This window comes from Oncorhynchus nerka, linkage group LG11 (assembly GCF_034236695.1).
Source record: "Oncorhynchus nerka isolate Pitt River linkage group LG11, Oner_Uvic_2.0, whole genome shotgun sequence".
Lineage (NCBI taxonomy): Eukaryota > Metazoa > Chordata > Actinopteri > Salmoniformes > Salmonidae > Oncorhynchus > Oncorhynchus nerka.
In genome coordinates, this window is record NC_088406.1 from 12,097,185 (window position 1) to 12,116,420 (window position 19,236).

Sequence of the window (19,236 nt, forward strand, 5' to 3'; positions counted from 1 at the left end):
GGGTCTGCAGACTGCAGGCGTTGGGACAGACCCCCCAGGCCCCTCATCCTCCTCCGCTCCCTCATACAGGGGGTGATAAAGCTGCGGCTGATGATGTTGTACTTGCTGTGGAAGTTGCAGGAGATGTCCTCAGATGTCAGGTCACCCAGAGACTTGGACTTGCAGGGGCTGGGGGCTGTGGATGGTCTGAGGATAGGTAGAGGAGGGGTGAGGGTGGAGCCCAAAAGGGGCAGTGATGGGCGACCAGATTGGGGTTGGAGCTGGGTTTGTGGCTGGGGCTGGGTGTCTGATTGGGGTTGGGTTTGGGTCAGGGGTTGGAGCTGGGTGTCTGTTTTGGGATGTGGTTGGGGCTGGGTTTGTGGCTTGGGCTGGGTGTCTGATTGGGGTTGGAGCTGGGTTTGTGGCTTGGGCTGGGTGTCTGATTGGGGTTGGGTTTGGGTCAGGGGTTGGAGCTGGGTGTCTGATTTGGGTTGGGGTTGTGGCTGGGTGTCTGTTTTGGGATGGGGTTGGGGCTGGGTGTAGTGGGAGGCCGAGGCAGTGGAGGGTCTGAAGCAGTCGTAGTCTCGCTGGCTGGAGTCCACACTATAGTCTGAGCTGGGGGAGTACAGGCCTCCGTCTCTGGGGAGGCTAACAGACCTTGGACTGGGGGAGTACAGGCCTCTGTCTCTGGGGAGGCTAACAGACCTTGGACCAGAAAGAACAGACAGACACTCTGAGGAGGAGAACCCATTCTGGAAGCAGGCTGATGCTTCTCCCTGACCCTGTCCTTCCCCTGTCCCACCCTGGTAGCTCCTGGTCTGGGGCTGGGTGGGACCACTGTAACTGTGCTGCTGGGTGAAGGCTCTGGTAATGTGTCTGCTATGAGTGGAAGGATGGCTGTTCAGGAGGAGGGGGCTGGGGTTGGGGGGCCCTTTGCAGGGGAGGGCTGAGTTTGAGGGTTTGTCAATGGGGCTTGGCGAGGGGAGGGCTGGTGTGCGGGCTGTTTGACGGGTGAAGGACATTGGGAGAGCTGGAGTTGAGGAGCAGCGTAGCATTTGGTTGGGCTGGTAGCGACCCAGGTATGGTTGTGTCCCGGTAATGTCAGGGTCATCTCCAGTGGATCCTCGTCCACGTTAATTTCCACCTCCATCAGACTACTTCCTTCCGTGTCATGGCACAACAGGAATTGGTCAGACACTGTACTGTTGTTGGACGGGCACGTGTAACCCCACGACAACCCCCACTCTCCCACTGACCCCAACCTTTTAGGATCACATTCACCCCCGTAGCCCTCTACTTCCTCCTCCACCACACCCCTCCGTGAGCCCACCCAGCTGCCATTGCCTTCTACCCCCAGGAGAGGAGGCACCTTGGCTGGGGAAGGCTCCAGGCTTCCCATGGGTGTGCTCTCCTCAGAGTCAGCCTGGATGTTGCCGATGGTCTGCTTCTTCAGGTTGTAGACAGAGACTGGAGACAAGACCTCCTCATCCAGGATGGTATAGACCTCCAGCTCCGTGGTCTCAGGACTGGAGAAGAGAAGAGGGGCACTGGGGTCTGTGTGGGAGGTTTTGGGGTGGGGTGAGAGTAGATTCTGGTTCGCGTGGTTAGGGGTCTGGCTTGCTTTTCGAGGAGTGATAGGTCCGTTCATTGTCTTGCGGGGGGAGGAGATGGTGTGTGGGTCTTTATATCGGGTGGTATAGTCTATGGTAACCTTATAGGGTGTGCTGGAGTCCCAGACAGCAGGATCGGACAGACAGGACATGACACTGAGGGTGTGGGGGTCAGAGTTCATTGTGAAATCATTCTGGTCGCCGGTGAGGTCAAACTGACCAATCAGAGCGGAAATAGACCCGTAGGTGGTATCGTTGCTGAGGATACGGCGTCAATGAGATGTGAGATGATGCTGTCCTGTAGGGGGACGGGGCTCTGCAGATCGGACCGGTCCACATTCAGTAGGGAGATGGGGAGCTCAGAGGAAGGAGAGGAGGAAGTTGCTGTGTTTGTTGTACTAAGTAATGTTGTCTCTGGTCTGCTCTCACTTGGTACGTGTAAACAGTTGCTCTCTGTCTCTGTTGAGCTGCTGAGGTGACACAATGTCCTTTGGCGAGAAGAAACGTCCTCAGCTTTGCTGGGTGGGTTGACTCTGTCTTGTGATTGGTCTTTGGAGTCACCATCTACAGTTCCTCCTCCTCGGCCAATGACCAGGTAGGAGGTCTCATCTGATTGGTCAGACCCTGTGGTGTTATCCTGTGCGTTGTTGTGATTGATGGAAGGGGTGAACACTTTGTGCTCAAGGGAGGCGGATGATTCGACGACGAGTTCCACAGAGTGGGACCTGGGCTGGTTAAAGGGGGACGTTCCTGTGGAAACAGACAAGTTAGACAGTAAAGGTTCAAACATATCACAGCCGTAAGTAGAACACCAAGTCAACCAACAACCAACCGACACATTCCGTCCAATACGAGCCAATAGCAAACACAGAGACGAATGGAATGTACCACCAAATACGACTGTGAGAGGGGTGTTGGAGAATGAGGCTGTGCAGGTAACAGAAGGAACATCCATGTTTTAGGGGGAACTTCAAATTTTGAAAACAGATGGTCAAATGGGATCAATTAAAAAAAATGTACATTTTGAAATTTTTACAAAGTTACATCAGTGGCATGATGTAATACTGGGATGTTTTAGGATGAGGCAACCTTAGGAGGTGTTTTGGTTTACCTGGCGGGATATCCTAGTCAGTTCTCTACTACAGAGAAGCACCACAGAGTGAAGAAGGAACAGAAAAGGCAAGTTAAAGTAGTGAGGAAGAATAGAGTGCCTGGATTTGTCAATTCACATGAAAACACATTTTTATTTCTATATTTTAGAAAATGATAGTTAGAAATGAGGAAAGGGATTACATTTCACATAAGACCCATAGCACTGTTTCACTGAGAGCGCAGGACAACAACTCTAAGCATCATGTCACACATATAGCAAACAAAGCCAGTTGCTCTGCCTTTACAGGTAGGCCTATGGTCATGTATTGCGCTGAGAAATAGGCAACATGATGCTGTTACACTGTCGGTTGGTTTCTTGCGTTGGTTTCTTCTCACATGTTAGATATTTATTATAACATATTGCTTGTTACATGGCATACTGTTAATTGTTATGGTTGATGTAAGAGTGTGTGAGGTCTACTGAGTAGGTCTACCCACCAATGAGTGTGTCTGCACCCAGGTCAGTCTGCTCCTGGTCGGGGGAGCAGAGGGAGAGCTGTCCCTGCAGTAGCCTCTCCAGGGGCATGGAGATGGGCCTGTGGGTGAGGGGTGTTGGGCGTCTCTCCACCATTACCCCCTCCCTGTCCCTTTCCCTGTTCTGGGACCCCTCCCCCCCAGCCCCTGCCCCGGCCCACACTCTGTCCTTGCCGTCTGATATGGAGGCCTTGCGGTCCGATATGGAGGTGGAGGACTCAGCGAGCTTCATCTTGGTTTTCTTGCGACGGTTGGCGGGGGCGCTGGCGGTGCGTCGGAGGAGGTGGTCACTGATGGAGCGTTTCCTGAGGGCCGAACTACAGCTGGTGTCTACTGACGACTTAGAGGGCCTGTTAAATAAGCCCCTGATGCCTCGCAGCTGACGACCCTGATGGGTGGAGAGAGAAGTAGAATGAAGAGAGAGGGGGAGAGAAGAAGAAGAGAAGAAGAAGGGGAGAGAAGAAGAATGAAGAGAGAGGGAAGGGAGAGAGGAGAAGAATGAAGAGAGAGAGAGGGGAGAGAGAAGAAGAATGAAGAGAGGGGGAGGGGAGAGAAGAAGAATGAAGAGAGAGGGAGGGGAGAGATGAGAAGAATGAAGAGAGAGGGAGGGGAGAGAGAAGAAGAATGAAGAGAGGGGAGGGGAGAGAGAAGAAGAATGAAGAGAGAGGGAGGGGAGAGAGGAGAAGAATGAAGAGGGAGGGGGGGAGAGAGAGAAGAAGAATGAAGAGAGAGGGAGGGGAGAGAGAAGAAGAATGAAGAGAGAGGGAGGGGAGAGAGGAGAAGAATGAAGAGAGAGGGAGGGGAGAGAGAAGAAGAATGAAGAGAGAGGGGTGAGAGAGAGAAAGTGTTTAGTATTTTGCATGAAAATATGAATTGCATGGTGTGAGGAAGGTTAGATAAGATGTGTCATGCTTTTCAATCACATCACAGTATTCCCACCACAATGCAAACATGCCTGAGAAACAATATAGACTGAAAACATTAACACACTTCACTCTACACAAAACAAAATATTTTCAGCAAATCAACACTTCTTTACATGAATTCAGATTAAGTGCTGAGCTGTCATTGCCACTCCCACTCAGGTTCATCATGGGGAGAATCTCAATTTGCATTTCCTTGATTCCTTGCATCGTCTCTCCTCGTCTCCTTCTCAAAACCCATTGGATGAGGTCAGAGGTCCGTCCCGTCTAACCTTCTCATCCAATAGGTCTCGAGAAGGGGGTCGAGGAGAGCGGACATGGGGAAGCAAGGCAATGCAATTGAGATTCTCCCGTGGCCAAAGACATGCCCTTAGATGGCACTATAGCATAACGGTAACTACTAACCACAGACAAACAACCATCTCATTCTCTCACTCACAATCCTTGCACATAGTCCCTCTCTACCATTATCTGTGTAGTTAGTAATGCCATGAGCTCTGATTTTATGAACCCGATAATGACTGATAAAATGCATAGAAAATCACCTAACAAGAAAACACATCCACAATACACCCAATATACCAATCTTAGACATACAGTAGCAAAGAAATACATCTGAAACCATATTCACTCCACCACACACAGTGGAAACAGTTGACAGTCGTGCAGATGCCATGCAGCATACATAGTCTACCCAGGATACCTTGTGTGCTCCTAGAAAGTGCATTATGGTAAAGCTGGGGTTCAGGACTAGTGGATTCCACTGGAAAGGAAGAAGGTATCGGCTTAGGAGAATTATATAGCTGACAACTAAGTGTAATAAATATGTATATGTAAAAGCTAAAACTGATTCCCCCCCCCTTCAGACCACTTCTTTTCTATAGGGTCAGAGAGGCACTAGCCTGGTACCCAGATCTGATCTCACTAGCCTGGTACCCAGATCTGATCTCACTAGCCTGGTACCCAGATCTGATCTCACTAGCCTGGTACCCAGATCTGATCTCACTAGCCTGGTACCCAGATCTGATCTCACTAGCCTGGTACCCAGATCTGATCTCACTAGCCTGGTACCCAGATCTGATCTCACTAGCCTGGTACCAAAGCTGTTTGTGCGTTTGCCTGCTCCATTGGCATTGTCAAGCAAATCATGTTTTGCAGTTCCATAAGGACATGGCAAGATACCAGAAACAGACTGGTACCCAGGTTATATTAAGGAGAGCAGAAACAGACTGGTTCCCAGGCTATATTAAAGAGACCAGAAACAGACTGGTACCCAGGCTATGTCAAAGAGGTTAGAAAGAGACTGGTACCCAGGCCATTGGGTCAGTGGTGACACGTGGAGAAGAGGACCAGGGATACTAGGAATGTCTCAGACTGTACCTATCTTACCATATAAGGGTTATCTCACTGCAATGTACTGTACCTACCTTCCCATAGATGTCATGAACTGATACGTGGATAAAGATTGACGCCTCAGTCAACCCCTCCAAGTACACATGTCTATAACCTGAAGAGAGAGAAAGGGAGAGAGACAGAGAGTTATCGTTGTGGAGAGGTCATTACAATACCCCATGTATATTAAAAATAACACTACATGGAATAAGTACAAAAAAAGCTCCTTAAGAACAATCTAGAGACACTATTTGCTGACTGCAACAAAGAGGGGAACGTAAGCAACTTCACTTTCTACACAGACCATCCCCTGGTACAGTGCTATATTAACCAGACCATCCCCTGTTAGTGCTATATTAACCAGACCATCCCCTGGTACAGTGTTATATTAACCAGACCATCCCCTGGCACAGTGTTATATTAACCAGACCAGAGTTATATTAACCAGACCATCCCCTGGTACAGTGCTATATTAACACAGACCATCCCTGGTACAGTGTTATATTAACCAGACCATCCCCTGGTACAGTGCTATATTAACCAGACCATCCCCTGGCACAGTGTTATATTAACCAGACCATCCCCTGGTTAGTGCTATATTAACCAGACCATCCCCTGGTACAGAGCTATATTAACCAGACCATCCCCTGGTGGCACAGACCATCCCATGGCACATATTAACCAGACCATCCCCTGGTACAGTGCTATATTAACCAGACCATCCCCTGGCACAGTGTTATATTAACCAGACCATCCCTGGCACAGTGCTATATTAACCAGACCATCCCCTGGCACAGTGTTATATTAACAGACCATCCCCTGGTACAGACAGAACATCCCCTGGTACAGTGCTATATTAACCAGACCATCCCCTGGTACAGTGTTATATTAACCAGACCATCCCCTGGTACAGTGCTATATTAACCAGACCATCCCCTGGTACAGAGCTATATTAACCAGACCATCCCCTGGTAGTGCTATATTAACACAGACCATCCCCTGGTACAGTGTTATATTAACCAGACCATCCCCTGGTACAGAGCTATATTAACCAGACCATCCCCTGGTACAGTGCTATATTAACCAGACCATCCCCTGGTACAGTGCTATATTAACCAGACCATCCCCTGGTACAGTGCTATATTAACCAGACCATCCCCTGGCACAGTGTTATATTAACCAGACCATCCCCTGGTACAGTGTTATATTAACCAGACCATCCCCTGGTACAGTGTTATATTAACCAGACCATCCCCTGGCACAGTGCTATATTAACCAGACCATCCCCTGGTACAGTGCTATATTAACCAGACCATCCCCTGGTACAGTGCTATATTAACCAGACCATCCCCTGTTAGTGTTATATTAACCAGACCATCCCCTGGTACAGAGCTATATTAACACAGACCATCCCCTGGCACAGTGTTATATTAACACAGACCATCCCCTGGTACAGTGCTATATTAACCAGACCATCCCCTGGTACAGTGTTATATTAACCAGACCATCCCCTGGTACAGTGCTATATTAACCAGACCATCCCCTGGTACAGTGTTATATTAACACAGACCATCCCCTGGTACAGTGTTATATTAACCAGACCATCCCCTGGTACAGTGTTATATTAACACAGACCATCCCCTGGTACAGTGTTATATTAACCAGACCATCCCCTGGTACAGTGTTATATTAACACAGACCATCCCCTGGTACAGTGTTATATTAACCAGACCATCCCCTGGTACAGTGCTATATTAACCAGACCATCCCCTGGTACAGTGTTATATTAACCAGACCATCCCCTGGTACAGTGTTATATTAACCAGACCATCCCCTGGTACAGTGCTATATTAACCAGACCATCCCCTGGTACAGTGCTATATTAACCAGACCATCCCCTGGTACAGTGTTATATTAACCAGACCATCCCCTGGTACAGTGTTATATTAACCAGACCATCCCCTGTTAGTGCTATATTAACCAGACCATCCACTGGTACAGTGTTATATTAACCAGACCATCCCCTGGTACAGAGCTATATTAACCAGGCCATCCCCTGGTACAGTGTTATATTAACCAGACCATCCCCTGGTACAGTGTTATATTAACCAGACCATCCCCTGGTACAGTGTTATATTAACACAGACCATCCCCTGGTACAGTGTTATATTAACCAGACCATCCACTGGCACAGTGCTATATTAACCAGACCATCCCCTGGCACAGTGCTATATTAACCAGACCATCCCCTGGTACAGTGCTATATTTACCAGACCATCCCCTGGTACAGAGCTATATTAACCAGACCATCCCTTGTACAGTGTTATATTAACCAGACCATCCCCTGGTACAGAGCTATATTAACCAGACCATCCCCTTGTACAGTGTTATATTAACCAGACCATCCCCTGGTACAGTGCTATATTAACCAGACCATCCCCTGGTACAGTGCTATATTAACCAGACCATCCCCTGGTACAGTGCTATATTAACCAGACCATCCCCTTGTGCAGTGCTATATTAACCAGACCATCCCCTTGTACAGTGCTATATTAACCAGACCATCCCCTGGTACAGAGCTATATTAACCAGACCATCCCCTTGTACAGTGTTATATTAACCAGACCATCCCCTGGTACAGTGTTATATTAACCAGACCATCCCCTGGTACAGTGCTATATTAACCAGACCATCCCCTGGTACAGTGCTATATTAACCAGACCATCCCCTGGTACAGTGCTATATTAATCAGACCATCCCCTGGTACAGAGCTATATTAACACAGACCATCCCCTGGTACAGAGCTATATTAACACAGACCATCCCCTGGTACAGTGTTATATTAACACAGACCATCCCCTGGTACAGTGCTATATTAACCAGACCATCCCCTGGTACAGTGTTATATTAACACAGACCATCCCCTGGTACAGTGCTATATTAACACAGACCATCCCCTGGCACAGTGTTATATTAACACAGACCATCCCCTGGTACAGTGCTATATTAACCAGACCATCCCCTGGTACAGTGTTATATTAACACAGACCATCCCCTGGTACAGTGCTATATTAACCAGGCCATCCCCTGGTACAGTGTTATATTAACACAGACCATCCCCTGGTACAGTGTTATATTAACCAGACCATCCCCTGGTACAGTGCTATATTAACCAGACCATCCCCTGGTACAGTGTTATATTAACCAGACCATCCCCTGGTACAGTGCTATATTAACACAGACCATCCCCTGGTACAGTGTTATATAAACCAGACCATCCCCTGGTAGTGCTATATTAACCAGACCATCCCCTGGTACAGTGTTATATTAACCAGACCATCCCCTGGTACAGTGCTATATTAACCAGACCATCCCCTGGTACAGTGCTATATTAACCAGACCATCCCCTGGTACAGTGTTATATTAACCAGACCATCCCCTGGTACAGTGTTATATTAACCAGACCATCCCCTGGTACAGTGCTATATTAACCAGACCATCCCCTGGCACAGTGTTATATTAACCAGACCATCCCCTGTTAGTGCTATATTAACCAGACCATCCCCTGGTACAGAGCTATATTAACCAGACCATCCCCTGGTACAGTGCTATATTAACACAGACCATCCCATGGCACAGTGCTATATTAACCAGACCATCCCCTGGTAGTGCTATATTAACCAGACCATCCCCTGGCACAGTGTTATATTAACCAGACCATCCCCTGGCACAGTGCTATATTAACCAGACCATCCCCTGGCACAGTGTTATATTAACCAGACCATCCCCTGGTACAGTGCTATATTAACCAGAACATCCCCTGGTACAGTGCTATATTAACCAGACCATCCCCTGGTACAGTGTTATATTAACCAGACCATCCCCTGGTACAGTGCTATATTAACCAGACCATCCCCTGGTACAGAGCTATATTAACCAGACCATCCCCTGGTAGTGCTATATTAACACAGACCATCCCCTGGTACAGTGTTATATTAACCAGACCATCCCCTGGTACAGAGCTATATTAACCAGACCATCCCCTGGTACAGTGCTATATTAACCAGACCATCCCCTGGTACAGTGCTATATTAACCAGACCATCCCCTGGCACAGTGTTATATTAACCAGACCATCCCCTGGTACAGTGTTATATTAACCAGACCATCCCCTGGTACAGTGTTATATTAACCAGACCATCCCCTGGCACAGTGCTATATTAACCAGACCATCCCCTGGTACAGTGCTATATTAACCAGACCATCCCCTGGTACAGTGCTATATTAACCAGACCATCCCCTGTTAGTGTTATATTAACCAGACCATCCCCTGGTACAGTGCTATATTAACCAGACCATCCCCTGGTACAGTGTTATATTAACACAGACCATCCCCTGGTACAGTGTTATATTAACCAGACCATCCCCTGGTACAGTGTTATATTAACACAGACCATCCCCTGGTACAGTGTTATATTAACCAGACCATCCCCTGGTACAGTGTTATATTAACACAGACCATCCCCTGGTACAGTGTTATATTAACCAGACCATCCCCTGGTACAGTGCTATATTAACCAGACCATCCCCTGGTACAGTGTTATATTAACCAGACCATCCCCTGGTACAGTGTTATATTAACCAGACCATCCCCTGGTACAGTGCTATATTAACCAGACCATCCCCTGGTACAGTGCTATATTAACCAGACCATCCCCTGGTACAGTGTTATATTAACCAGACCATCCCCTGGTACAGTGTTATATTAACCAGACCATCCCCTGTTAGTGCTATATTAACCAGACCATCCACTGGTACAGTGTTATATTAACCAGACCATCCCCTGGTACAGAGCTATATTAACCAGGCCATCCCCTGGTACAGTGTTATATTAACCAGACCATCCCCTGGTACAGTGTTATATTAACCAGACCATCCCCTGGTACAGTGTTATATTAACACAGACCATCCCCTGGTACAGTGTTATATTAACCAGACCATCCACTGGCACAGTGCTATATTAACCAGACCATCCCCTGGCACAGTGCTATATTAACCAGACCATCCCCTGGTACAGTGCTATATTTACCAGACCATCCCCTGGTACAGAGCTATATTAACCAGACCATCCCCTTGTACAGTGTTATATTAACCAGACCATCCCCTGGTACAGAGCTATATTAACCAGACCATCCCCTTGTACAGTGTTATATTAACCAGACCATCCCCTGGTACAGTGCTATATTAACCAGACCATCCCCTGGTACAGTGCTATATTAACCAGACCATCCCCTGGTACAGTGCTATATTAACCAGACCATCCCCTTGTACAGTGCTATATTAACCAGACCATCCCCTTGTACAGTGCTATATTAACCAGACCATCCCCTGGTACAGAGCTATATTAACCAGACCATCCCCTTGTACAGTGTTATATTAACCAGACCATCCCCTGGTACAGTGTTATATTAACCAGACCATCCCCTGGTACAGTGCTATATTAACCAGACCATCCCCTGGTACAGTGCTATATTAACCAGACCATCCCCTGGTACAGTGCTATATTAATCAGACCATCCCCTGGTACAGAGCTATATTAACACAGACCATCCCCTGGTACAGAGCTATATTAACACAGACCATCCCCTGGTACAGTGTTATATTAACACAGACCATCCCCTGGTACAGTGCTATATTAACCAGACCATCCCCTGGTACAGTGTTATATTAACACAGACCATCCCCTGGTACAGTGCTATATTAACACAGACCATCCCCTGGCACAGTGTTATATTAACACAGACCATCCCCTGGTACAGTGCTATATTAACCAGACCATCCCCTGGTACAGTGTTATATTAACACAGACCATCCCCTGGTACAGTGCTATATTAACCAGGCCATCCCCTGGTACAGTGTTATATTAACACAGACCATCCCCTGGTACAGTGTTATATTAACCAGACCATCCCCTGTTAGTGCTATATTAACACAGACCATCCCCTGGTACAGTGTTATATTAACCAGACCATCCCCTGGTACAGTGCTATATTAACCAGACCATCCCCTGGTACAGTGTTATATTAACCAGACCATCCCCTGGTACAGTGCTATATTAACACAGACCATCCCCTGGTACAGTGTTATATAAACCAGACCATCCCCTGGTAGTGCTATATTAACCAGACCATCCCCTGGTACAGTGTTATATTAACCAGACCATCCCCTGGTACAGTGCTATATTAACCAGACCATCCCCTGGTACAGTGCTATATTAACCAGACCATCCCCTGGTACAGTGTTATATTAACCAGACCATCCCCTGGTACAGTGTTATATTAACCAGACCATCCCCTGGTACAGTGCTATATTAACCAGACCATCCCCTGGCACAGGTTATATTAACCAGACCAGTGTGCTATATTAACCAGACCATCCCCTGGTACAGAGCTATATTAACCAGACCATCCCCTGGTACAGTGCTATATTAACACAGACCATCCCATGGCACAGTGCTATATTAACCAGACCATCCCCTGGTACAGTGCTATATTAACCAGACCATCCCCTGGCACAGTGTTATATTAACCAGACCATCCCCTGGCACAGTGCTATATTAACCAGACCATCCCCTGGCACAGTGTTATATTAACCAGACCATCCCCTGGTACAGTGCTATATTAACCAGAACATCCCCTGGTACAGTGCTATATTAACCAGACCATCCCCTGGTACAGTGTTATATTAACCAGACCATCCCCTGGTACAGTGCTATATTAACCAGACCATCCCCTGGTACAGAGCTATATTAACCAGACCATCCCCTGGTAGTGCTATATTAACACAGACCATCCCCTGGTACAGTGTTATATTAACCAGACCATCCCCTGGTACAGAGCTATATTAACCAGACCATCCCCTGGTACAGTGCTATATTAACCAGACCATCCCCTGGTACAGTGCTATATTAACCAGACCATCCCCTGGCACAGTGTTATATTAACCAGACCATCCCCTGGTACAGTGTTATATTAACCAGACCATCCCCTGGTACAGTGCTATATTAACCAGACCATCCCCTGGTACAGTGCTATATTAACCAGACCATCCCCTGTTAGTGTTATATTAACCAGACCATCCCCTGGTACAGAGCTATATTAACACAGACCATCCCCTGGCACAGTGTTATATTAACACAGACCATCCCCTGGTACAGTGCTATATTAACCAGACCATCCCCTGGTACAGTGTTATATTAACCAGACCATCCCCTGGTACAGTGCTATATTAACCAGACCATCCCCTTGTACAGTGTTATATTAACCAGACCATCCCCTGTTAGTGTTATATTAACCAGACCATCCCCTGGTACAGAGCTATATTAACACAGACCATCCCCTGGCACAGTGTTATATTAACACAGACCATCCCCTGGTACAGTGCTATATTAACCAGACCATCCCCTGGTACAGTGTTATATTAACCAGACCATCCCCTGGTACAGTGCTATATTAACCAGACCATCCCCTTGTACAGTGTTATATTAACCAGACCATCCCCTGGTACAGTGCTATATTAACCAGACCATCCCCTGGTACAGTGCTATATTAACCAGACCATCCCCTGGTACAGTGCTATATTAACCAGACCATCCCCTGGTACAGTGCTATATTAACCAGACCATCCCCTGGTACAGTGCTATATTAACCAGACCATCCCCTTGTACAGTGTTATATTAACCAGACCATCCCCTGGTACAGAGCTATATTAACCAGACCATCCCCTTGTACAGTGTTATATTAACCAGACCATCCCCTGGTACAGTGTTATATTAACCAGACCATCCCCTGGTACAGTGCTATATTAACCAGACCATCCCCTGGTACAGTGCTATATTAATCAGACCATCCCCTGGTACAGAGCTATATTAACACAGACCATCCCCTGGTACAGAGCTATATTAACACAGACCATCCCCTGGTACAGTGTTATATTAACACAGACCATCCAATGGTACAGTGCTATATTAACCAGACCATCCCCTGGTACAGTGTTATATTAACACAGACCATCCCCTGGTACAGTGCTATATTAACACAGACCATCCCCTGGCACAGTGTTATATTAACACAGACCATCCCCTGGTACAGTGCTATATTAACCAGACCATCCCCTGGTACAGTGTTATATTAACACAGACCATCCCCTGGTACAGTGCTATATTAACCAGGCCATCCCCTGGTACAGTGTTATATTAACACAGACCATCCCCTGGTACAGTGTTATATTAACCAGACCATCCCCTGTTAGTGCTATATTAACACAGACCATCCCCTGGTACAGTGTTATATTAACCAGACCATCCCCTGGTACAGTGCTATATTAACCAGACCATCCCCTGGTACAGTGTTATATTAACCAGACCATCCCCTGGTACAGTGCTATATTAACACAGACCATCCCCTGGTACAGTGTTATATTAACCAGACCATCCCCTGGTACAGTACTATATTAACCAGCCCATCCCCTGGTACAGTGTTATATTAACCAGACCATCCCCTGGTACAGTGCTATATTAACCAGACCATCCCCTGGTACAGTGCTATATTAACCAGACCATCCCCTGGTACAGTGTTATATTAACCAGACCATCCCCTGGTAGTGCTATATTAACCAGACCATCCCCTGGTACAGTGTTATATTAACCAGACCATCCCCTGGTACAGTGCTATATTAACCAGACCATCCCCTGGTACAGTGCTATATTAACCAGACCATCCCCTGGTACAGTGTTATATTAACCAGACCATCCCCTGTTAGTGCTATATTAACCAGACCATCCCCTGGTACAGTGCTATATTAACCAGACCATCCCCTGGTACAGTGTTATATTAACCAGACCATCCCCTGGTACAGTGTTATATTAACCAGACCATCCACTGGCACAGTGCTATATTAACCAGACCATCCCCTGGCACAGTGCTATATTAACCAGACCATCCCCTGGTACAGTGCTATATTAACCAGACCATCCCCTGGTACAGTGCTATATTTACCAGACCATCCCCTGGTACAGAGCTATATTAACCAGACCATCCCCTTGTACAGTGTTATATTAACCAGACCATCCCCTGGTACAGAGCTATATTAACCAGACCATCCCCTTGTACAGTGTTATATTAACCAGACCATCCCCTGGTACAGTGCTATATTAACCAGACCATCCCCTGGTACAGTGCTATATTAACCAGACCATCCCCTGGTACAGTGCTATATTAACCAGACCATCCCCTTGTACAGTGCTATATTAACCAGACCATCCCCTTGTACAGTGCTATATTAACCAGACCATCCCCTGGTACAGAGCTATATTAACCAGACCATCCCCTTGTACATTGTTATATTAACCAGACCATCCCCTGGTACAGTGCTATATTAACCAGACCATCCCCTGGTACAGTGCTATATTAACACAGACCATCCCCTGGCACAGTGTTATATTAACACAGACCATCCCCTGGCATGGTGCTATATTAACACAGACCATCCCCTGACATGACACAGTGCTATATTAACACAGACCATCCCCTGGCATGACACAGTGCTATATTAACACAGACCATCCCCTGGCATGACACAGTGCTATATTAACACAGACCATCCCCTGGCATGACACACTGCTATATTAACACAGACCATCCCCTGGCACACTACCCCTATATCAAGAGAGAGGGTATTGTCCCAGGGTGGAAACTCAGAATACTAGACATTGAGGAAATTGAAACAACCTTTGTCAACATGTACAAGTCTGGGACAGTAATGGTGCAGGGCTTCCTCATGCAGTTCCAGTAGGACTTTTACGGGGTCAAAGAGAGAGAACAGCAGGAAAGGTTCTCTCTCTGTGATGTCTCCCCCATCCTGAGTGAGTCTGATCACACCTCTTCAAAATGCCCTGCAGACAAAGATAGTCACCCACACCCCCAGCACTGAACACTCCCAGGTCCCACAACTGCACTGCTCCTCCATCACTGAGAGGGATACATTCACAGAGCTGGAGAGAGACATGGTGGAGCTCAGAGAGCTAGTCCACACAATACAGACATAACAACCCCCCCCCCTGGCTGCTCTACAGGCTGAGGTGAGAGAACTTAAAGAGGCACACATGGCACTGAAGGAGGAGGTGACAAAGCTGAGGTGTGACAGAAAGCAGGACACTCCCCCAGAGTAGCCAACAGAACGGCCAAACTCAGACCCGGACCACAACCTCAACACCAACCCAACAGAGGACAGACAACACAAGACCCACCAACACAACAGACTCCACCCCCTCCCAACAGACTCCACAACCTCCCAACAGACCCCATCCCTTCCCAACAGACTCCACCCCCTCCTAACAGCCCTCCTGTCAGCTCCCCTGATTGCTCTCTTGATGACCCCCACACACACATCCACTGAGGACACATAAAAGCCAGAGAGGTTGTGCTCCTCATTGACTCAAATGGAAAATACATTCAAGAGGATGAACTTTAACCCAAACACAAAGTGGCTAAACTCTGGAGCCCAACAACTAGGTATGTCCTGGAGCTGCTATCAGAGGACAGACTAGGGTCCCCCAACCACATCATAATTCACACGGGCACAAATGACCTGAGAGCCCCGCAGGAAAGGGTTGCCACAGCACTCAAGGTAGTGATTGAAAAATCATCTTCTATTTCATCTTCTAATTTCCCCAACGCGCATTTATCTCCACCCTGTTACCACAAAAATACTTTCACCCTGCTACAGACGGTGAATGCAAGCATATTGCGAGACTATGCCTCAAAACCTCATTTCTACCTGGCTCACCACTCTACCCTGGACTTGAACAGCCTTTACAACCAGGTCCACCTCTACAAGGCAGCAATGCAAACTTTTGCCAGGACCCTGAAGGACGTAACCCTAAACCGTAGTCCCGGCACCTCACACAGGAGCAACAGAGAAACGGACACCCCGCCCAGACCAGCAAGACACCCTCCCAGACCTGCAAGACCCCCTCCTGAAGGACCTGCACAGAGAGAACCCACGCCAAGAGGACCTACACCCAGACCACAGCATCACCAGTCACACCCCAACCAGCTGAAACCACACCAAACAAACCCTGGCCACACCCTATATAGGCCCCACTATATCAGACCTATGCCCTTTCTGCCCACCCCATGCCCCTCGCCCCTGCGGCAAGGACCTCAACATGACAGCAGACATATGCCCAGGTCGTGAGCAGAGCAACAGGCCAACCCCCAGTATTACATCCGTCCAAGCTCCATCCTGCAACCTAAGAGGTATGTATCCGATGCTCAACATGCTCTGCTCACACCTACTGTGATGGTCCGGGCCTATACCACAAAAAAACAACACTAGACACTATGGAACACAAAGCTTGTACTGTCTCATCCTGGAATGTACAAGGTCTGAGGTCATCTGCCTAAAAAGAAGGAACCCAGACTTCATGTAAAAAAAAAAAAAATACAGACATTGTCATCCTACAAGAAATATGGTTAAAAGGAGACGGACCCACTGGTTGCCCTCTAGGTTACAGAGAGCTGGTAGTCCTATCCACCAAACGACCAAGTATGAAACGTGGAAGGGACTCAGGGGGTATGCTAATTTGGTATAGACCAGACCTAATCCACTCTGTTAAATTAGTCAAAACAGGAACATTTTACATCTGGCTAGAAATGAATATGGAAATGATCTCCGAGAAAAATGTCCTCCTGTGTGCTGCCTATATCCCTGCAATAGAATCGCCATACTTTACAGATGACAGCTTCTCCATCCTAGAGGGGGAGTTTAACCATTTCCAGGCCCAGGGACATGTACTAGTCTGTGGCGACCTAAATGACAGAACTGGACAAGAACCTGACATCCTCAGCACACAGGGGGACAAACATCTACCTGGAGGTGACAGTATTCAGTAGAGGCACCACTATCACTGCCCGGCCATCCCGAGTTCAACGGGCTAGTCAATTGGGCATTTCTGTAGTATATTAGAGCATGTCAAATTCGTGATGGTAAATGCCCATCGTAAGACATGGCAAATGGACAGCCGTGCCAGATTACTTGGTAATCTGAACGGGTTACTAGGAGCAAATTTAAAAACAAATGTTTAGAGGGGTGCAAGGGGTCCATGGCTGGGTAGGGAGCACCCCCCACCCGTGCCCATCCAATAGGGGGCACCCTGGTCATTTTGGATGTTTAAAAAAATATATTGTAAAAAACGACTGAGTCCCACTGCTGTCTTAATGCACCAAATTCTTACTTCCTATGGCTTCCTATGATCAAACATGACAAATATAACTTTTAGGTTGATTCTGGGCTTAATTTAGTGATATATTTGATATATATTATCGTTTGGTCAGTATAAATGCCATTTGGACATTTCTTATGCCATTTGGACATGGTTTACTGACTTTTGGGTTTGGAAGCAGACTTCCTATGATCATATATGGCAAATGGACATAACATCCTGATTTGGTACATTCAATACTTATGTATGGCATTTGGATATTAGTTATGCCATCTGGCCATGGTTCACTGACTTTTTGGTTCAGAAGCCGACTTCCAATGAACATATATTGCAAATGGACAATACATAGTGCTAATGGACACACGAAATAAAATAAGACATATGTATGTGCATACGGTTATTACATATATATAATTGACCCAAAAAATGAATAAATAGAAAAACAGTCCAAAAATCACTTTTTTAAGGGGTTTTAAAATTTGGAAAATGTTTTGAGATTTTCATAATTTTACCCTTGGGTCTTGACTTTGACCATTTTCAATATGAAAATCTACGGTGGAGCGCGCTCGCCATATTTGTGATTTTGGGTGTATGACACTTGGCATTTCCCATGTTCCACTAGCCAAATGGTTTGGATGAACTGCCTTCCATTTGCCCAATGGCAATAAGTTGCCATTCATTTTTGTCCATTTCATGGGGTCTTCCCTTACCTTAGCGAAAACAATGTACTGAGCAAATGTCAATTTGGCTTTTTACCAAATTATCCTGTGTGACAGACCACATATTCACACTGCACACCCTAACTGACAAACAAACTAACTAAAACAAAGGCAAAGGCTTCTCATGCTTTGTTGATTTAAAAAAAAGTTTAGACTCAAATTGGCATAAGGGTTTGGGGTTGCTATACAAACTGATGGAAAGTGTTGTGGGGGGAAATACATAGAACATTATAAAATCCATGTACACAAATAAGTGTGAGGTTAAAATGGGCAAAAAACACACAAATGCAGCTTAAACCCCACCCTCTTCAACATGTATACATGTATATCAACGAACTAGCGAGGGACCTAGAACAGTCTGCAGCACTCGGCCTCACCCTACTAGAATCTGAAGTCAAATGTCTGCTGTTTGCTGATGATCTGGTGCTTCTGTCACCAACCAAGGAGGGCCTACAGCAGCACCTAGATATTCTGCACAGATTCTGCCAGACCTGGGCCCTGACTGTAAATCTCAGTAAGACCAAAACAATTCCAAAAAAGGTCCAGTCGCCAGGACCACAAATACGCATTCCATCTAGACACTGTTGCCATAGAGCACACAAAAAACTGTACATACCTTGGCCTAAACATCAGCGCCACAGGTAATTTCCACAAAGCAGTGAACAATCTGAGAGACAAGACAAGAAGGGCATTCAATGCCATCAA

The 19,236-nt window shown here is 46.8% G+C and overlaps 1 protein-coding gene across 1 annotated transcript in view; it reads right to left on the minus strand.

Annotated features, from left to right (window-relative positions):
• Positions 1 to 789: 789 nt before the first annotated feature.
• plch1 (phospholipase C, eta 1) overlaps positions 790 to 19,236 on the minus strand; it is a 183,717-nt gene continuing 165,270 nt past the window's right edge. Inside the window, 4 exon segments of the mRNA XM_065024227.1 lie at positions 790 to 1,854; positions 1,857 to 2,339; positions 3,180 to 3,603; positions 5,566 to 5,676. Of these exon segments, the coding sequence (XP_064880299.1) occupies positions 881 to 1,854; positions 1,857 to 2,339; positions 3,180 to 3,603; positions 5,566 to 5,676 (1,992 nt within the window). The 3' untranslated portion in view covers positions 790 to 880.